Source organism: Meleagris gallopavo, chromosome 15 (assembly GCF_000146605.3).
Source record: "Meleagris gallopavo isolate NT-WF06-2002-E0010 breed Aviagen turkey brand Nicholas breeding stock chromosome 15, Turkey_5.1, whole genome shotgun sequence".
Taxonomy (NCBI): Eukaryota; Metazoa; Chordata; class Aves; order Galliformes; family Phasianidae; genus Meleagris; species Meleagris gallopavo.
Window position 1 is genome coordinate 9,465,682 of NC_015025.2, and position 22,290 is coordinate 9,487,971.

General features: G+C 46.1%; 1 protein-coding gene across 1 annotated transcript in view; it reads right to left on the reverse strand.

Annotated features, from left to right (window-relative positions):
• The window catches only part of NSD1 (nuclear receptor binding SET domain protein 1), a gene marked incomplete at its 5' end in the record, with an annotated part of 43,326 nt that extends 21,772 nt beyond the window's left edge, over window positions 1-21,554 (reverse strand). Inside the window, 11 exon segments of the mRNA XM_031555656.1 lie at window positions 423-623; window positions 954-1,077; window positions 1,497-1,640; window positions 5,881-5,999; window positions 6,820-6,889; window positions 7,960-8,069; window positions 9,459-9,750; window positions 9,897-10,018; window positions 13,413-15,996; window positions 17,989-18,161; window positions 21,314-21,554. Coding sequence (XP_031411516.1) covers window positions 423-623; window positions 954-1,077; window positions 1,497-1,640; window positions 5,881-5,999; window positions 6,820-6,889; window positions 7,960-8,069; window positions 9,459-9,750; window positions 9,897-10,018; window positions 13,413-15,996; window positions 17,989-18,161; window positions 21,314-21,554 — 4,180 coding nt within the window.
• Between the last annotated feature and the right edge of the window lie 736 nt (window positions 21,555-22,290).

A 22,290-nucleotide genomic window follows, 5' to 3' on the forward strand; every position in this document is an offset into this window, starting at 1 on the left:
AAGGAAATAAAGCAATTAGTTTTTACTACACTGCTCTCTATGCCATTGCCTAGAGAGCCACTGCTGCTAAGCAGGCACTGGCTGCAGCACTGGCACAGTGAGAGGTGTGTAGGAGAAACACCAGTGCTCATGCAGCTCTACTGAGAGGAACATGGCCTCGCTCGACATTCAGGCATCCGAGTGCGTGGGCAGGCAGGAACACTTTAGTTGCTCAGTCTGACCATCAGGAGTGCTGAGGAGCAGCAGCCCTGCCCACAGACAGCACCCTTCCCACCCTGAGAGAAGCAAATGTTACAGCAAGCGCTGTAGAAAGGACAGAAAAACAAAGAACTAGTGGACCAGGTCACTGCAGGTGGGCATGAAACAAAGAAAAAAAAAAGGACTTCTAACTGCTTCCCTGGGACCATGCGAGATTCCAGTACCTTTAGATGCAGAGATGTTTGTTGGGTTAGCAGCATGACAAGTCATGCATATGTGCAGAGAGCATCGGAAGCCCTTGTTCTGAGTGACCGTGGGTGGATACTTCTGTATGCACTCTTCATGGTAATATTTCCCACAAAGGGGCAGCAAGCACCGTTTTACATCTTGCCCACAGCTCTTGCACACGAAGCAGGTATGGACTCCTAGAGAAAGAGCAGGCACACAGAATGGCCAAATAAAAACATGTCGCTTCTGTCAGGACACATATCAGCACACTACAACCCCCCACATAACCCAAATCACAGGTCTCTGCAGTCCTAAAGTTTCACTGTAAGTCAAGACTGAAAAAACATCCATCTCTTGCCCATCACAGTCTGGATAACCCCATGCTGTCTGCCTCAAAACAGTAAGATCAGTTAATTAGAAAATGATCATCGAACTGAGGAGTGACAGCCAGGTAGCAGCCTTACAAGAGGTGTATCATTTCAGCAAAAGGAGTGCCAGTTAAGGAGGCACTCAGGAAAGTTACATACCTGTGGAACACTCGTTGCAGATGAATTTGCCTGTTGGCATCTCAGAGAGCCCAAGGCACTGCAGGTGGAAAGCACCACAGCACTGAGCTTCGCACAGCAGCAATTCCCCTGGCTTCTCACAGATCTGTGGGGTAGGAAGGACATCCATCAGCTCTGAGCAACCCCTTTTCCAACCCAGCACAGACAACTGTCAGCAAGTCCCCGTAGAAAAAAGACGAGCATTCTCCTTATGTCAGTAAGTTCAGGCGGTTAGCACATCACCACTGCCATCTGCTATCCCATCCCTGCTACCATACATCAGTTAAAATGAATTGTACGTTGGTCACATCTTCCCAACGTCCTTAAACTCCAGCAGGATTCGAGGCATTCGCACAGTTCAAATTAGGCTACTAGTTAACTGCTGTCAAAACCCTCAGAATCACACAGCCCCCAAAGAACACCTAGAAGCCACCTGGGTTTAGCTGGAGCACAGGTGCATACCAATATTAACATTAAAAATATTTAGAAAAGCAAAGTTTTCAAGAGATCTCCTCAAGAGGCTACCTGACACACGTTCTCCTTGAGAGCTGCTCCTCCTCCACGCTCCCCCTGGATCTTTTTGGATGAAGGCACTCCATGGTCATTCTCAGACCCCTCTTCATGTCCCCCTTTGGGGCTTGTAGAAGTCCCATGAACCAATGCCTCCCCCTTTAAAAGGAAATTCAAAATTAGGGGCTGTCGGTGCTTCCCATCCTGACCTGCAGATTATAAATCCAGCCATCAAGCACATCAAAGTTTGGCAGTCAGTGTTACCCACGCTGGAGAGAACCACATCTCATATGTCTCCACCAGAAGGTTTACAAGAAAGGAAAGGAAGAGCACTTAAGTTTATTAGATCATTATAAATACACACCGAACACATTTTCTTTTCCTGTGTATAACCCCTCTTTGAGGAAAGAAAGTCAGGGCTGAGAAAGAAGAGTATTGTTATTCATAGAAATGTATCAGGTAGGATTGCATACTCTGAAAATCAAGTCCACCAGTACCAGAGAAGCATCCTGAATGCTGACGTCTGCTTGCACTGATAATACTAGAAAAAGATTGCAAGCAATCCTCATTGTAGTCTTCTCTTAGCAAGTAAGTCAGAGTTCTCTTTATACTCTTCACAGTATGCGCTTGTAGACTTCACAGTTGTCAGGACAGGCAACCAGCAGCTGCTAGCTAGCAAGCAGCAACTAGGGAGCAAGGCCCAGCTGCCCCTCCAGAGCACACAGGTCTATGAGCCATTCATGCTGCACCAACACGCTGCTTTTAGGAACCAACCAGATGCTTCAAGCAAGAACTTAAATACTCTGCCTTATTTGTTTTTGAAATCTTGGCTCACTGCAGACAGCTGAATGATCTCAGCACACAGCTCTTCCTGGGTCAAAAAGCCATCCCTACTGTATGCCCAGAAAAAAAGGCAGTACGCTTTCAAGACCTTGTTAGGAATTTAGACTCAGAAGAAGCAGCAGCCACCACTCTCATACCCTGGAGCCTGCTCAGGGCCAGGTGTCCAACTAACAGGCAGGAGAGGGAGCTTTGAGTTACATTCTATATCTGAGAACACCCATCTGAGTCGTGGTGCCACTAAAGTTCCTAAACTCAACTGAATACACTCTGCACACCTTATTAGTCTGGGCAAAAGAAGTTCCAGGAAAGCTTTACGTCCTTAAGTTGGAAGAACATGAAGCCAGCATTCTGGTCAGGTAACGATGCTTCCTTTGCTTGATTTTTCATTCCTTGAATGCACCAGTACGTTTTCGTTTGGGAACCTTTTAAAACCATGTAGAGCAACCATGCACAAAAGCACTGACAGAATATTAAAGCACACAATACAAATACGAATGGTGTAAGTTTGCTTTATTGAGCACAAAAAAGAAAACTCCCGGCTACAAACTAGTGACAACCCAATATACCACACGGTGTACAACCTCACAGACTATCATCACATACATGCTGGAGGGCTGGCAGTGATGCAGCCTGCAGGAATTCTGAGATGGAGCACATCATTCCCTGCCACTATAGCCCTGGCAGAGGGGATGGAAAGGTCTCTGCAGCGTTGGTAACCATCAGCTACAACATAACAGATGCCTTTGCCTCTGCATACAATGACATCCTAGGTGCTACCTCTGATACTTCTGGTCCGCAGCTAATTTCTGCTAAGAATGCTGTAGTCTGCCACAAGACAGGCCTCTGGCTCAAGCATTTGACTTGGCTCCTGGAATGCTCCAGGAGCAGCACCAGAAACCAGTGCTCCAGGGACTGGTTACAGCTCAGATCCTCCTATTCCTACATAGGTGCTCACTCTTCTGCTCAGCTCAGCAGTGACCTCAGGGTTGCAGGGGTCACTGTAAGGAAGAACAAGAGCAGTTAATCAACTACTGGCGTGGACAATGTCAGCTACAGCTCCTACCTTGCGCTGGGACCCCAGTGCTACGAACACAAAGTAAGCTTTGCCCCTCTCATGGTCACTGAGGATCCCTCCAAAGGGGCAAGGCACTGGTTAACAAGCACCACTCCTGTGGTTAATGAATATCTTCCTACTGTATAAAAATTTTCAAGAGTTTTGGAAGGAGATTTGCTAGAGGTAGGAGCAATTTAGAACTGGTCCTTCTGTCTTTCTACCACAGCTGCTAGAACTGCTTGTAGTGAACTCAGACCATGTTTCACAGGCTATCTGGAATGACTGTCTAAAGTGCATCTTAAGTTACATACCACGGACCTCTTTTCAGAGCTGCAAATACTTGCTGTTAGCAAAAATCTTAACAACTGGGCCCACACCACCCAGAGTGGCACAGCACGCTCTACGGCTTATCTTTTTGGCCTCAAGATATCCTTTTTAATTACACAGGTACCTGGCCAACCTGTACATTTCACATGTCAGGGATTTTAGTGTATTTTTAATCAGTCCTACCAGAAACACAAAGAGAAGGGAATGTCAGAGCTGGACAGGGTGGGCAAGGCCAGATTATTTATGCCTGGTGAACGGGGAGAAGGGGAATCACTCTACAAGACCATCACTCAGGAGGATCAATCACACCATTCTATTTCCCCTTGCCAGAATGAGCACTGTGAAGCAACATACCTCCTACAGGGGGCAGGTCTCATCGTCGATCTTCTTCCAGAGCTATTTCTGCTGTTGTATCTGGCACATCCTTAAAAGCCTGGCCGGTTCTTTGGCACAGCCTGACCTTGGCTCACAACCTTGACAATCATTTCAACAGCATTTTCCATTCTTTTTCTTGGTGTCTTGCTGCCCCGATGTTGTGAACTTGCATTCCTGACTCCAGATAAATGGAAGGGCAGAGAAAGCTGCCTAGTTCAGCCCAAGGAGACAGGCTTTCCTCTGCCCTCTGAAAGCAGCTGGATCCAAGGTTTTATTGTGCTGAATCATCCAAACATCTATTTCTTCTAGCACCACTCAGAAGAAAATGAGGTTCCTGCCTGGTATGTGGACAGTCACTTAAGGACCAGTGTGGTGTGAATGCCAAGTGAAAGTGTAATCACATCTCTATAGCAGCCCAGTACTCACCGGTATCCATTCACTCACCAATGCCAAGGGGTGAACACACACCTCAGCATCTCAAGAAACACAATCACAGAAAAAGGGACATTGGTAAAAGGCGTCAAGTATTGACATTACATAACTTCACTCAACATATATCTAAGGCTGGAGGCAGTTAAGACTCCCTGGGCTTCCTCTGCAGTGAACGGTGTGTGACATTCAGAGCTGTGGCCTACCTGCCTTGCTGCTCTGAACTGCCTCCTCATTTCTTTGCTATAAAAGATGTGCAGAGAATTTACTAGCTCCAAACTGAGCCAACCTCTCAGAGGGTACCTAAAAACAGACAGTGTTAACTACCCTCCAGCACTGGCAAATGTATTTGTACAGGCTTCTTTGAAACACGATTCCAGGTGAGCACACTTCAGAAACAACTAACCAGTGCTCTTAAAAAGGCACAGGAAGGTTTATAGGGCCTGGAGGTATTACCCCGAACTTTATCACCCCCATTAGAAATGCTTTTCAAAAACCAGTGGCAGTAGACCTGGCACTGCTCAGACAACTGGTGCGGTGTTTGTGCTCTGCTGGAAGCTGTATAACAATAACAAATATAACAGTATACGTCTATAATTGGCTCCTGAAATACATACTGACTATCCTGACAGAACAGCCTGCTGCTGAACCTGGGCCACTGGAAGTGAGAGACGATGCTGTGAGAGGCCCGGAGGCGTCCTGCCTCTCTCAGGAAAAGTCTTGCTTCCCCTACACTTGGTGATACCTGGCTCACTCCTAAAAGGCAAAATGTGCTTGTCAGAGATATTTGTATGCCAGCTTTGCTATGGTACAGTAGAAGGGAGTTGCCCCAATTATCCCTTTCTGCTGGATGGCAGAAAGTAATCAGGCTCCTGTGAGCAGTCACAAACAGTTCCCCCTCCATCCCCTCCAACATGGCTCTGAGCTCACCCTGGCATGCAGGGCAAATAGAAGAGTTTGAAGTCCACAACTAGTGCTTGCACTTCATATCGGTGTGCAAAAGGGCAAGATACCCACCACCAGAAGACAAGACCTTTCACAGCAGTTAGGCCTCCTGACATGCAAAGCAAAATGCCAGTCAAATCTTTGTTCTGTCATATCAGAACAGCCTTTCTCCTGGAGAACTAGCAGAGCAGCAGCTGAAACATTGAGCCTGAGTTAAGCAGCCATCACAAAATAATTACCAATCAAGGTGATACCTCCAGCTTCAACCCCAGCTCATGCAGCTACATCAGGGAGACAAAGTCCCAGCTCAGACACTAATCTTGCATTCAGCCAGCCAAAGACTACTTGGCCGAGGCTGTGCACAGCACCCTGGGAAGTAGCAGACAGACTGAAGGAACGACAGTGTGTAGGAAAACCCAACGGTACCTCAGAGCGTGGGGTCTCCCCCAGCCTCTCCCCATTTTTCTCCTTCTTGGAATGTATTGCAGCAGAGGAATGGCGCGGTCTCTTCCGTTTGCGCTGCTTCTCCAAGAGCTTTTCAGAAGCTGGGATGCAACAGAAAGGCCATTCAAGAAAAATGCAGAAATAACAATTGGCTTGCTACCAACTTCCACACCCTGACTGCTTCAGTCTGGCTCCTATTTTCTTTGAGGGCATAAAGCCTGGGGCAATGCAAGCCTCCAAGACAGGTCTGTCCTTTGTCCTACAGCCATCAGAGAGCCTGGATAACATTGACTCATAATGGTTCCAAGTATGAACTCTTCTGTTGATCTGCAATCATCACCACTGTCAACTTTCCTGAGACAGCCCCCCAGCAGAAAAGAGGAAATGCTATCAACACAGAGCTTACACTGCTATTCAAATGCTGCTAATTACTTCCTCCTGTCATTATGCAATACAAATTCACTCGTGGTGACACCAATGTGACATAAAGGCACGTCACCAATGTGACATAAAGGCACGTCACCAATGTGACATAAAGGCACGTCACCAATGTGACATAAAGGCACGTGGAGGAGGGAATACAGAGCAACTGCACAACTGTCCACTCGACAGAGCAGGCAGTGTTGAGCAGGTCAAAGCATGCCATCAGGCACACTGGTACTGTGGTGATGACTTTCCTACAACCATTCAGACTAAGAATGGAAAGTGAATATCTTCCCATGGAAATATGGACCCAATACCTCCATTTTCCATAGGGAAGTAAGAAAATATATTAACAGTACTTCCAGATAAACGTACTTATTTCTTCTGCCACTGCCTCAGCTAAGGCCTAGGACGTATAAAGCTTTACGCACACAACTCCCTCTAAAGCCACTGATACAAATCACACCAATGCATCTCCGCTGCACTGCATTCTCTTACCTTCTCCCAGGTCTGGGAAGTGGGCTGGTGAGTACAGCTCCGAGCTGTCGCTCTCCGAAGGGCCGGTGCCCTACAAATACACAAGAAACAATTCAGCAGTTGCAAATCAGAGATGCACACTCCTCAGCCACTAAGCCTCTTTACAAATGACCGCAACAACTACTTCAGAGCATGAAATCATTGATGGTTAGCAACTTCTCAAGAAGACATTTGGTTTCTGTGTCTGATAGATCCCACACGGAAAAGTCAGGCGAGGAGGAATGAATGCTGAGTTTGTCAGGTCTCATGCTCCCCAGCATCCCTCACTGTTTCCTGAGCTCTCCCCAAAAGGCTACTAACACCCCAAAAACCGCTGGGAATAGAGACTCTTCTGGCTTTACATTTTTATGAAGCCTATGACTGAATTGTTCTGGCGTCTCTATTATTCAAGCACGATGACTGTATTAAGACTCTGCCATGGAGAAAGAAAGAATGAGAAAGGCAAGAAAACTGTTATTAACCAACCTCAGAAACAGTGATGCTATGCCTTGTACACATACAATGCCCAATATTAGTCTTAGTTATCCGCTTTTACAAATCATGTCACTGGATTTTGAGCACTTAGCAGAAAAGATCAGCAATTTATTTAAAAAAAACTGCGTCTAGCACTGCATGCTACATGTGTTACAACTCCAGCCTCTACCCTAATACAAGTTCTATGCTTACTTACCACCCATCAGCCAACTTGGGAATGTAACAAATGAAATACTATTCGGAGAACATCTGACAGAAAAGGAGAAAGCCTTAGGTTCAAGTTACAGTGTAACATAACAGCAATTCCCTGTGACAGAAAAGCTCTGCCCACAGCTTCCCAGCCTGTATCCAGATGACTCATTTTTCCATATAAATCAATGGAGAGAGGAGACCTCGCAGCCAAAACTCCCCAGTCCCCATTACAAGTGGGAAAGGGTGGGGAACACCTCTGCATTTAGCAGATTTCTTCACCATAACACAGCAAGCAGCACCTTTGGGAAGGGTGGACCTTCACTCCTGGGCCACAGCCAGCAACGCACAGCTCACTGCCTGTGCCTCCTGCTCAGCAGGGCCTGCTGTCCAGGCTCATTTTCTATCTGACTTTCAGAAGTACTGGAAGAAAAATACCTTCTTTGGGGGAGTCCACTCCTCCTTCTTTGGCATAAAGGCAGTGTCCAAATCATTGGATTCCAAGAGCTTTTTAGTGGGCTTCCTTTGACGCTTGCTCTCAAAGTTTCCTGCAATAAAACTCTTGTTAGATAAACGAGGATTTTCTTAGCTTCAGTCACGCTGAGACCATTAAGAAAATGCCAGCCAGTGGTTCTAAACAATCAAATCCACCTTGTCTTTTGGAGCACAAGCTCCCCAGGGAAAAGAAACAATTACCTCTACAACCTGCACAGAAACAGACCTCCATTTGGACCACCTTCAGGCATACCTCAATATATAACATTAAAAAATCCAACCACGGAATAGAGACCACGAACTTAAAGCCAGTAGGCAACCATCCTGGCAGTGCAATTCACATCGTGATTTCACAACTGCTCCTCCAGCGCAACCCAGCCCTCCCATAATGACAAACACATCCCTGCTTCTTCCTGCTCCCATTCCCACAGCACCCACATCAGCGTTCACGCTGCACACAGTGAACAGACTGAAGGGTGTGCTCTCAGATAGACCTGGGACAAAATGCCCCAAGGAATCCAGCTGTAGGAGTCAGCCTCCAGCTCAAACTTCGTGCTAGCCATTGGGAGACAACAAGGCGATAGACGTGGGCAGCAGTAAACCCTTAAAACAACCAGGAAATTGTGATGCTCTGTGTGCAAGGCACTCCATGGAAACAGCCTATTACCTCTCCTACCCTGTTCATCCGCACCCTTAATCAGCTTGGCTGTGTCCTCCCTACAACACACGGCTCTGCACGCAGCAACATCAAAGACTTCAGCTGCCTTGTGGAGGGTCAGCACATCACTGCTCCCTGCCACAGCCCACGCTCTGTGGGCCTCAGCAGTTCCCTCAGCAGCGGGAAGAGATTCACTGCCTCTGCATACTGCATATCTGCAACCACTGCTGCACTGCGGGCTGTGCCTGCATCTCCAACCTCAGGTTCCCTCCTTCAATCATTGCAGGTTTTTTGCTTCTACCTGTCACCCCTCTGCCCCACAAATAACACACTCTCTGACCTCTCAGTGACTGTAGGTCTCCGCCTGCTTGGTCTATTACTACACATACGTAAGTGTGCCTATATACATTATCTATCTACATTTATAATTGCATAAATAAATATTTACAGATGCATATTTTAAACAATTAAACAAAATGATTGGCCCCTTAGAACAGAAACAACGTTCTCTACAAGCTTACATAGCCAGAGCATCGGAGCTTTGACCTTGGACAAGTCTTTAGACAGAAGAGTAACTGCAGAATCACAATGTGCCACTTCACCAGGTCACACATCTCACCTGCCCCTCTTTTCTCCTAGCACCAGTAATGGTCACTGAATAAAGCAAAGCAAACAAAACAGAGCTCAGCAGCTACTAACCTTTATACTTGGGCTGAAGAAACATTTCAAGTGAGCTCATGACATGCTCACTTGTGGGAGCAGAACAACACAACCTCCCACTTACCTGATTTCAGGAATCTCTCCTCTGCATCTGGAGAAGCAGAAACTTCAGAAACATCAGAGGAAGACAGCACAAGCTCTGGAAAATCGGACTGTCCTTCTATGAGCTGCTCACTGGGATCAGAGGCATGGGGCTCTAGTTCTGAGAAGGAGCACTCAGCTTCAAGGATGGGAGGGGATTCTTTGGTTGAAAATGGAGTTGAAACCAAAGGACTGGGCCCCCGCTGCATCTCTCTGTCAGGACTGCGCTGTGCAGGAAGACCTCCTTCAAATCCAGACCTTGCAACAGAATTCACCTAACACAGCGAAACATGTTGGTGAAAACGTTCACCCTGCACAGCCTTGCACGCAGCATGAGCGCTCAGCAAGCAAGACCAGGCAAAAGCATGTAAACTGGAGCACAACAGTAAAAGCCATGAAGAGCACATTTGCCTTAACCTACCTTTTGCAATTGCTCCTGGCTTTTCCTTGACTTTTTCTTGGGTGCAAATAAGTGATCATATTCTTCTGCATATTCCAGAAGCCGTTTACTTGGCTTTCTAAGGCGTTTCCTCTCTGAATGTACTAAGAAAAAGGAAAGCAGCTTCAAGACTGTGTTTCTGAGATTATCACAACAAAAAATCCTCCTCATGACCCGCAGGTAAGAGCTGCTCCTGCCTTCTTCAAAACTCTATACAGGAAGATCCTTAATACAGTCTTCTAATATTCGAGCTCCCTATTTCCCCAGCCCTGACATGGCAGGTGGGATTGCTAAGGACCGTGGCGACCTCAAGCATTTCAGATACCTGAGAGACTCCTAACAACGTGACCCAACATCACCTCACACAACGTACACTTAGCCTTCTTGTAGTACTTTCCCCAAAACCTACATCTGTTAGAAACTCAGATTCATCACTCTATTTTTCCTGTCAATCCAAACTCCCATGGGTTTACATGCAGGGGCATGGGAAAATGCTGCTCTCCCTAACACACTTTGGTTGCTGGCTCTACCAGCGCCGTGTTTGTCCAGCTCCTTCCCTTCCCTCCTCCCTAGCACATTTTCTCATGTACTTCAAGAGCCCTGAATTCCCCATCTGCTACTGCAAGCCTATTTATTCCTTTTGCTTCCCAACAACAGGTTCTGTGCTCAGATCAGGACGTGATGAGGGAGCTAACTGTCCTCCCAAGAGGCTGCAAGATCCTCAGGGCTCAGACATCTTTTTCTTTACACTTGCACAGCACTGCACCATTGCAAGGGAAAAGCCTGGCACCAGCTATTTCTCCAACACAAACAGAACCAGAGCGAGCTCCAAGGAAGGGCCCCGGCACTGTGTCACCTCTACTCAACAAGCTGCAGAAGCAAGACGATGCTTACTGAACTTCCTCAAATACCTGTGACTTTTCCTCTTTATTGGTTTTCACAATTATTCTGCCTTACTCCAGAAGACTCCTCCTAGCCACACAAACATTCGTGGTCACCTGGAAGGTTACAGTAAGTTTTCTACTCTTTACTTCCTTTCCCCCTGCAGGAGGTGGGGTTTTCTTTTTTGAGCAGAAACATTTTATTAAAAAAAGAAAGCATTCCAATGCAACGCTTGGGATGTTGGACAAGATTGCTACACCTTATTGTGGCTTTGTGGTTAAAACAAGTATGAAAATGTCAAAGTTGGCCAAAAGAGAAGAAAGGAACCACCTTTCCCAACACAACTATTTTCAGCTGCTAACAACCCCCTGCACAGGTATCCAGGTGCAACCCACGTTGGCACACAACCAGTTCTAGGCCTAGCGTCTTCATAAGTGACTACTGAGAGTCCCAGAAGCAGCCAGCAGCGCACAAAGCACTGCAGCAGAAAGCGAGACTTAACTGCTTTATTCTTCCCCTCAAATGACTCCTGTACAAACGCAGCCTGGACGGCAATAGCAAACCATGCACCTTTAAGAAGCTCTTACTTGTGCAAGTTCTCAGTCAGCGAACGCGACCGGCCCTCGCTTCTGCCTTATTTAGTCTAAACCCCACTACAAATTTTGCATCAAAAATACGCCGGATGTTGCTTTCAGCTACGACGAGGACTCGCATTGATCGAGCTCAGCACAAATTACACAGTTGTGAATGCGATCTTTTGTGGCCCCTTCCACGCCTGCCTGCGGAGGAGGAGGATTAGTCACGTCTCCTCACAGCGCTGGCACAGGGAGGAAAGCCACTCTCTTCTGCAAGCGGCACTTCTAACGTCCACACTGCCCTCCCTGCTTCCTACATAACAGGCCTCGTCCAAAACAAAGGGAGGAAGACACGTTTCAACCAAGGGACTTCTCACAGCATTAACCTGCTCCGTCAGCCCTGCCTCGGGGATGTCACAGCAGCTCCTCACAGGGAAGCTTTGGTGCCCGCTTCCAGCACACGGGTACGGGCACGGCTCAGGTGTGCTCCTGAGGGCAGGGGCACAGATTGCGCCATGGCTGCCGACCTGCCATTCCTGCCAGCAGCCCCATGACCTGCACAGCCCCAGCCAGTTCTGTGCCGCAATGGGAGCCACCTGTCTTCTGCAGCAGTTCCTCTCCTTTTCTCTTTGCACTGCCACTGCCTCTTAGCAGCTCTCTCTACAGACTCACACTTTTCACCTCTCAGCAATGCAGGGATGCTTCAACTCCAAGCCACCTGGAAGCCACCAGAACACAGCTGAGCCTTCGTGCACACCAGGAGCTCGCTTCAGAGGGCGCAGCTCCTCCGTGCAGCCCCATCCCAGAATGAAGCACGCTTCCCACAGCCTTTCTAAAGTCCTCAAAAACACACAGCCATGGCCAGAGTAGTTCAGCAAATGATTAAGCTTGCCATGATTTCAAAACAGGATTTTTACCTGGTGTGTTACACCCTGTGGGTTCATTTTCTGTGCCTGCTGTGACATGCCTTGGTTCTGTGACCATTAAAGCCAGATGCTGACTTCCCTGTATTGAAACAGGTGTGCAGCAACCACTTGCTAATGGCACAACACATCGGAATGGGCACACGGAACAGAAGAGACAAAGCATGCTCAGGTTCTGAGTGAGGCCCATCACTCATTTACTGGTAAACAATTTAATTTTGTTTGGCAAAATCTTTGTAAAAAAAAAAAATCATTTTAGTGCTTTCCTGAAGGCTTGCCTCCCTAGATTCTTTGAGAATGGTATGTGTTAAATGTGGTTCTGCTTGACCTAGTCCTCTCCCTCACTGTGTTCATTGTTTTGTTTGTTTTGTTGTAGGGGGGAAGTAGTTTTTATTGTGCTTTTGTTTGTTTGTTTTTGCTTTCCAACCAAATTTCCAGATTTAGTTACCCATAAGAAACTCACCCATATCTCTGTGGGAGAGGCTGACTCTGTGCACCCCTCACTTCTCTCTTCCACAGCCACCTCCCTTTGGATGAGGTTGCCTCACCTGCACCCCAGGCTCCCTGAAGCTGTCCCTGTCTTCTTCCCCTTACCCTCAGACAGCCCCACCAGTGCCATGAGTTAGGGAATGTGTGGGGTTCCTCACTTCATTATTAGCAGCTAATAAACTCCCATACTAAAATACAAAACAAAACAAACAGCAAAAAGAAAAGTGCTGTCTTAATGAAATCCTACGCTCTAAGTCAAAACTTCCTAGAGCTGATTTATCCAGCTAAGACCAAACACAAAAACAACTGTATGAAGGGATACACTGAAGGAAAAAAAATCCTTGACTCAGAGGATCACAGTTTTACCTTTCACCATGGGGGAACTACTGATGTTATATAGTTAAACTCTAACCAAAAGCTAAGCAAAATTCCATCATCACTCCATCTTTCGTTCTCTGTGCTTAAAGAGTCCCCCCCAAAAAAACCACCGTGTCTCTTTTTCTTCAGCTCACAGAAATATATACACCTCCACGTTGTCAAACAGCCCAAAATTCTGTAAACTTATACTTTAAATGAAAAATTATAAATGTATACAAATACACATTCTGGCGCAAGTCCAGCTCCCTTACCTTGTGCAGAGAATTCAGACTGGGGAGCAAAGTTGCCAAGCTTTGTTTCTGAGTCCATCACACTGTTGTTTGGCTTACCACATACATTCAAACGTTTCTCAACTAAGTCTAAATGATTCTCACAGTCCTGAACTGTTAGGTCTGCCTCAAGCACCTTTGAATGAGGGGAATGCCTACGTCCCAAGCACTCATTTCCCTTCAGTGAAAAGCCATGAGAATTCAGGCCAAAGGCACTCTCCAAGTTTCCTTTTTCCCTAGATCTACTGGTGTGCTTATTAGATCTAGCACTGCTTTGGTTAAAACGCTGCCATCGCTTTTTAGGTGCTACGTGATTTACATCATTAGCCTCATCACCAAGAGAGCTCTCACTATTTGCCTCTGAATCCAAGTCTGGACTCTCCCCATTTTCAGCAGAAGTGCATCTCTCAGTATTTCTACCAGCTTCAGGTCTCCTTCCAATACGACCTAAATTGTCATCAGATAAACATGCAGAGTCTTCATCAGTTGAATGTTCTGTTAAATCAACAGACTCTTTCCTCCCAGTATCTTCTGCTTCATTACCTAGAGGACTGGGAACCGAACCGTGCACGCGGAATGCATGTTCTCCTGAATCTCTGGATAATCGACTTAACAACTTACTTGGCCCTCCTGGTTTTAAGTCCTTTCTGTTTGAAACTGTTTTATCTCCAAGCTTTGATGACTGCTTAGATTTTGAACAGTTGCGTTTGGGCACGCAATTTGTGCCATTTGTCCCAGAAACAGCGGCATTCGCGGGCTCCCTTTTACCAGTGCCAATCCCCGGTAACTTGGTCGGAGGATTGCGTGAAAGCGAGGAGTTGCTTATACTGGAGGAGTTCGGATTGACCGTTTCCTGGGCACAATCTCCATTCTTTTCTATTTTAAACGGGGGACCTACGATAGACAGGGACGTCAGGCCGCTCGCAGAATTGCCTCCAGAACCATCTGCTGTGCTGGTATTTCGATACGGGACCATGTTCTGACCAGTCATCAGTTGCTGCTCTTTCGCCTTACTGTCATGAATATCCTTCAACATCATTAACAAGGTGCTGAATCTGTAATTTGGCTCAATAGGCAAACGACTGTGACCAGAGGCGGAAGAGAAAAGTAAGGGTACTGTGGCCTTTGGAGTGCCAGAGTCACTGACATCATCGTTCATGGATCGATACGAGAGCTCCTTCAGCTCTGACAAGACGTGTTTCACCACAGCTGTTTCTATTTCAGCAGAATCCCTGGGTTTCTCATGCACGTTGTTTAACAGTTTCTGACCATCAACTTTTCCGCTTCTCGGAAGAGAATCTCTCTGAAGGCCAGAGAAACCTTTGGTATCAGAAGAACAGTGATTCAGGCCACCCTCCTCTTCTGCAAGAGAAGGCTCCAACCCAGCAACTTTTTCTTTATGTTTGCATTTTATACTCCTGATCCGAGGCAATTTCATGTTTTTCAGTTTTAAGGTTGTTTGATTTGCAACAGCAGACCAGGAACTGTCCTTGGAAACACTTTGGGGAGTAGCGTGCTTGTTTGCTAGGGAAAGATTGTCATTTCTCACATCTGAAGAGTACTCAAGAGCTGTCAATGACATCTCAGCATCAGAGGAGCCTCCTTCAAGTTCCCTGTGTGCAAATTCAGCATCGAGTCTGCTGGTCACCGAACCTCCCAGAGGTTTGCGATCTCTGTATGACTTCTTTCTGGCCCTTCTGCTGCTTTTCTGGGAAAAATACATGGAAAGCTTAATGTTTCCACTTGACGTCATAGGAAATTCCTTCTCCATTTTATCTGAAGAATCACTAACTTCAAGAGTGCTAGAGGCTCTCTCTGAACTTTGGTCCACGGTATCTACATCACTGTTCCCACCATCTGAGAGGGAAGAGGATGAATCTGATTCAGTTTGCTTTTTCTCAACACCAGCCTCAGATGCAGAATAGTGTATTTGTAACTTGGAACTGCACAGAATGCCCAGGGAGCTTTTATCTCTCTCCAAAGACGAGTTGGAAAACAAATCCCCTTGGAGTGTGTTCTTCAGGGCATCACTTTTATGACTCCCATAGTCCGACTTTAAAGTTATATTTTCAAAACGTCTTTCTCCAAAGGAGGAGAGCAAATGGTTTTCCCTGGTGCTGTTGGATGCTGTTATGCTCTTTGCAATTCGGCGGAGTTCATGAGACGCATGTTTCTCTGGTAGGTCCCCAACAATCAAACTGTTAACTATGCTCTCTGATGTTTCTTCTTTGATTTCTCCCTTGGAAGCTTCTTCTCTCATGCCACTCTTTTTTACTCTAGTCCTTTTTCTGCTCTCTGAGCTCTTTTTCACGTGTGGCTTAATGTGCGATTTTCCTTTTTCATTGGCTGAGTGTTTGGAGTCAAATGCCAAGGATTTAAAACAGCCGTTCAGCTGCCTGTCCTTTTTGGCTCCAGAGCCATTGGAATAGTATTCCGACTGCACTTCCTTCTTGCTGTCCAGCTCGCTGGAGTTCTGGCTGCACTTTTGATCCTCTGGCCCCCCGAGAAGCATGTCTTCTGCCTGTCCAACACTGACTTCCCATTTAGCCATAAACCTCTGGGGAACCTTAAAGTTGGAGGAGACAAAAAAAAAAAAGAAAGAAAGAAAAAATGAGGGGGTAACCAACAGGATAAAAGCGAGATAGAGACAGACAAGGCACGGAACGGAGTGACAGTCCTGCGTTCTGCACCTTTAAGACAACAGACTGACAGAGACTGTGCCTAAAGGATGCAGAAAACAACTCTCCTGGGTAAGCAGCCCGCACTCCTATCAAGCCTAGTGAAAATCCTCGTGCATTCCCCAAACACCAAAACAGTCCCTGCAAACACTGGTGTCCCGGTGACCAAACATCCCGGCACGTCAGCGCATCCCAAACACTACAGTGTGTATGGGGAATGTGTATGGTATGGATCCCTGGCACAGAAAAGCACATTTACAGCCAACAGGCCTCTCAACGCAACTGCAACATCATTTTCTCAAAATATTTGAATAGCCGTGTTTGCTTTGCTTGTTCTTGATTCTTCCTGCATCCCTTGAATCGGGGCACAACTCCACCTTCCCTCTCATCAACTTACCTTGGTACAAACATAAAACCTGTACCACATTTAAATACGCTGTAACAGGTTCCACGTGTCCTTTACACAGAACTCTCACAGCTTCAACTCCACCCTTAGCATAAAATAAAGGGCATGCTGCATACCAGACGGGAACCCCTGCTAAACATCTAAAAACAACAAAGCTACAAACTTGATTTTTATCTGCACACATTGTTCTTGGCTGCACAACAGAAAACCAGAGGGTTCATAACACTTCTAAAAACCAAAATCTATTCCACAACAGCAGGAACAACTCAAATTTCTGATTCTTGTCCCTTAAAAAAAAAAAAAACCATCCACAGCAACAAATGATTGTTTTAGCAGATTAACAAAATTTTACAGGGTCCAGTAGCAAAGCAGCGAAATGTTCTCAGCTTTGCAGCAGGTCTTGGCTTCCAGGTACACAAGCCTGGACATTTACGCAAGCTACACACATTTGGCTTGCTCTGCTGCAGCCACACTGGTGCTGCAATTTACATACAGGGGGAGATTCTAGCAAGGAAGCATTTTAATTTCTGGGACCAGAAACATTTCTTGTTTGCATATAACTAACTGCTGGGGAAGGTGGAAATACAGGTAACAAAGGTCTTAGAAAAGCTACTGAGCATACCCTTGGAAACAGACAAGCCAGAAAAAGAGCATTACACCCAGGAAGCTCACATCTGCAAGAGCACGTTTAATCCAATGGCTTCTCACTAACACAGGTTAAGTACTTAAGCGCTGTTAGAAAAAAGGAACAGACACTGCTCCTACTATGTGCCTATCTGCTCTCTCACAGGAATGCATTAGTCTGTTCATTTCATTTCAACAATTCTGAAATGCGAATTTCTCCAGTTATGACTCTAAAGACAGAGAACAGACCTCTGTGTCACATTACGTTACGCTGGCTACAATTGCTCAGGGCTGTTATGCTTGGAAATGGAGACGATGCAACTAGCCACAAAACTCATTCCTACAGGCTCACTGACAAAATGTTTTCCAAGTTAAATTATAAGTCCTAACAGGTTTCCATAAAGAGAAGCAGGACTAAAACCCCCACTGCTTTATCTCAGTCCATGATCTAGTTGAAGTACATAACTCCACCTCTACCTCAGATCAGCCAAAAGACACTGCAAGAGAGCACAGGAAGTTACTTAAAAGCACACTGTAATTGGCATCAGGAGAGGGCTTCACTGCAGAACAAACCTCATGCTGACAGGGACCTGACTCCTCTGCCTCTCAGAGCTCTGCAGGGCAACAAAAGCAACAGGCCACACCCCTACATAAACATAAAAGATAGCCTACAAACTCCCAGCTGCTTGTACGCTCTGCTGGTTACAAGGATGCAAAGAATCACTCTCTGGCCCTGCTGCAGCAGTCATTGTCACAAAAGCAAACTGTCAAAGTGCAACTCCAGGCACAAAGGAATAATCTTTATTGTGCAGATTCAGGAAATCAAAAACAGAGAAAGCAGGTCTTTCACCTTATGTTTGTAGCCTTTTTCCTTTTGCTTTCCTCTTCTCCGAAGAACAGGCAGCTCTTCAAACTGATGTCTTCCTTCAAACAAAACGATAGCTTTTCCAGCAACCCAGGCTTTCTCTGAAGGCTCTCCTAAGGCATCCACGTAGTACTCTCGGTATGGCCTCCGATTGGAAACTATTCCAAAAGATTTAACAGAATTAACCCCTTGCACACAACAAAACAAAGACAAAAATTGATCACAGAAAGCAGTAGCAGTCTATCAGTTATTCGTACAAAGGTTTTTGCTTAATAACATTTCCACACAAATGCCAGTTCTGACAGTTCCTGGTCAGAACTCAGGAAGATCCTTCTGCACTGCTGAATTCATTGCTTTCTTACAGTGACTAACAGGGCTAAGATGATCTGTTTCCCTAGAGCAAAGACTACAATCTGGCTGCAAAACAAAATGGGAAAATATCCAAATGTTTTTGGTTTGTTTTTTTTTTTCCCTTCAACAGAGGTAACACACGAGGCAGCCCACTTCTTGTTGCTCCTCTCTGATGAATGACTGCACAGCCCATCCACTTGGCTGCTGGGAGGAGGAAATGGTGCACCAGCAACTCCCAGAAATAGGATCCTGCTGGATAGCATTTACCCGTGCAGGCCGTACCTCCCCCTCCACATCTTGCTCCATACTTTGCTAACATACAAACCCTTATTTTGGACATAAAACATTAACAGTAGTGTTTAAATAAACACACAGATGCACACATTTGCACTATACAAGCAGTACATGCATCGTGACAAAGAGCCGCTTATAAAAAGTTAATTCCATCCTGTGGGCACTGTGGTGCACAGCCAGGGAAGAAAACCATAAGGGCACAATCACAACTTCCAAGATTTTTCAGAGGTGTTTCCTGAGCAAGAGCACTTCATGGGCATGAAGCAATGAAGAACTGGACCAGTACAAGGTAATCTGGTGAAAGAGGACGTGTTTCGGGAACTGGAACAGTTCCTCAAGGCTTGCACACGAGATATAAACTTTTCCCTGTGATGTGTGCTTCACGCTGTCCTGGGAATACCTTCACCAGCTGAACATGCAGCCCGAGCTTTGCAGCCCCTTTTGTTTGTGCTGCCTCCTCCCGGAGCGCCCGCACTGTGCCAGCAGCCTGGCACCAGCAATGCCAGCACTGACATTCTGACCTAGAACAGGTAAAGGAGGACGAATACTGACTGGGGTAAAATCAATCCAAGGACAAAGATGACAGACCAAATCCCATCTACAGTACTGGACTCAAGCCCCTGTCTGAGCTTCAATTTTCCAGTTCCAAAAATCCCAACATCACTCAAGAGCTTGTCAAGAAAAGACAAGCTGCTTTAAACATAACACCACACCTCAAACTAGGAAGAGAGGAGCTTTTTGCACAAGTGATGAGTTTGAAGCAACCTGCCTTATTTTGAAGAGCTTGTTCCCATGACAACAAGAGAGAACTAAGGCAGAAGGACCATGCTTCCTACAGTGTGTGCAGAACCCCACAGCTCCCTGCTCCCAAAAGCACCTGAGTTCAGATCCACCTGTTCTGCCATTCACCACTCAGGGAGGTGAGATAAACAAAGAATGACAACTGGAAATTTTTTCTCAGAGCTATCTTCATCTCAACATGGATAAAACACAATGGGAGATGCTATTATATAACTGGAGAGTAGACTGTGCTGGAATTTGTTAGTAGCATGTTCCCTCCCTGCAGAATTCCTTTATTAGAAATTATTGTACACAGGCTGAGAGGGGATTGCTGGACAGATGTATGTATTAAATCCTGTCCATAATTTCATCGTGGGTGGTAGGACACAGGAAAATATCCTTAATGGTAATTTGAGAGCTCGAAAGGGACTATTTACACCTGCACACTCAGTATTATCTAGAACAGGATGGATGCTTCCCAGAAGATGAAGAAGAAACTGGAAAACCAGTGAGAAAGACTACAGCAACCGAGCCTGCAGTTGACGTGAGCACAATACAGGAAAAGCTACTTCATGCCTCTAGAGAAATAGCAGACAGTTCTGAGTCTGTGGTCAGTAGAAAAGTCTATTCATTCCCAGCACCTGGTTCTTAGGCTGCCGAGGGCTGGGGAGCTGTCAGATGCAGAAGGCACCGTTCTCTAGGGATTTCCCATTACTCACAGTACAAAACAAACCAGAAGAGGAAAACCGGAAGAAATAAATAAGCCTTTCAATTTGTGGCAGTCTCCCCATGGTAGCCAATATGATCCTAAAAGCAGTGTGAGAGCTTTCAAATAAAGAGCAATTTCCAAACAATTACTTCTCTTCTGTTCTCTTCATCACATATCTATGCTCCTCCATCTTCACATCGTGTGACTCCCATCCTTTCTGGGCTCTACCCTCTTCTTCCCTGTGCTCACACACGTGCAGCTGTCTTATTTCCTTCCATCCCTTTCCCTCACACTCAGCTGGCTCTTAGTCTCACTAACACACTATGCCCTAAGCTTTCACACATGTGGCTCCATCACAAGGTTTTTCTGATATAACCCCATAAACAGCCCCCTCCTTCCCAGTGCCAAACAAGGCCAAAAAAATCACTTCCTCTCACACGTCCATGTAACACCTTAAGGCATTCAGCAGATACGCTGTTTCACCCCAACTCCACTTCAAAGCCCCTCCTGTTCCCCATCCCCAACTGGCCAATTCCCCAAGTCACAGCAGACTTGGGTTGGAAGGGACCTTAAAACCCATCTACCCCAACCCTTGCTGTGGGCTGGCTGCCCCCCACCAGATCAGGCTGCGCAGGATCCCATCCCGCTCATCCTGATGCTCATCCTGAGCACCCCTCGGGATGGGGCACCCACAGCTCTGGGCAGCACCGCCAGTGCCACACCAATCTGAGTAAAGAATTCTTACTTAACATCTCCCCTAAATCTCCCCTTTCAGTTTTAGCCATTCTCTCTTGCTCTATTGCCATGAGACCATGCAAAAAGTCAGTATCTCTCCTGTTCATAAGTTTCACTCCCCACTCTAGCCCACCCAGCTCTATGTGCCCGCCCTTTTCATACTGCACTACTCTGCCCTCACCTCTCTGATCCACCTTTCTCTCCGTATCTTTGTCAGGAAGCTGTTCTTTCTCCTGCACTGCCCTGCACTTTCTGGATATTCATCCCCTCTTATGCTATGGAAACCAAAGCCTACACAACAGCTGCCTGTGCCACTTCCTCAGCTTTAGCCCCATCCTCCTGTCAGCTCCCTGGTGTTGTTCTGCTCAAGGTCTTCCTTTTTTTTTCGTTAATAAAGAACTATACAACTCCTCTACTTTGCAGTCTGAGTAGATACAGTACCTTTCATTTTTGAGTGACAGTCCAGCACTGGGTCATGACAAATTGTGCATGGCCACCACGGGCGTCTGTTGAACTTGGCCCAAACAAGATCCCCAACTTCATACTTCACTGGAGTAGGTTTCTTCTTGGCTCGGATCTTTGGGGAAAAATCAGAACACAAGAAATCACTAAAGCTCCAGATGCTTCTAAAGAGCCTTGCCTCCCCCTTCCCTGTATGCAGATTACATCTGGCCACCAGAGATATTTACATGAAAAAGCAAGTCCTGATTTTACTTAGTGGCTCCTACACCTTCAAAGAATACCATCATTCTTCTGATCCTTCTGAGAGAACAAAACAATAAACTAGGGTTTGATTTTATTGGGTTGGGTTTTCTTTTCTTGGTCTTTTTTTTTTGTCCCTTCCAATGAGGAATGTAAGCTGGTAAATGACTGCACTCAGAGTTCATCCATTTGTCAGAGCAGGGCAATACCTTGAGTCACAACCAGCTCCGGTGACTTCACTAATACCAACTGCTTCATTTCAGAGGTTGTGATGTACAGAAAAAGTAATGAAAGACAGTGAACTATTCCTGACTGGAATGAGGTGATGAGAAGAGCAAATAAAAGAGTCGGTACATACAATGCTAATGACTGCCTCAGTTCTCACATATGCTCAGGAAAATAAGCCTTTCTCATAAAATATTTGAAATCTCATATAAGTACAGAGAAAAAGAAAAAATAGCTTTTGTTCTAATGTTGGGTTTATGCGACCAGAACTGCCATTGCTCTGCCCCAAGAGCAGCAAAAGTGCAATCACCCCCCTGTGAAACACACAGACCCATCTGTTTCCTGCAAGGAGCAGCTCTGCACAGACACCCAAAAGCACTTCAATTCTGAGGGCATTGCAGCAATCAGGAGAACATCAAAAGCTCACAACACAAACACCCAACAACACACACACCTAACACTGCTTACTGCCATTCCTGCCTCACCATCGC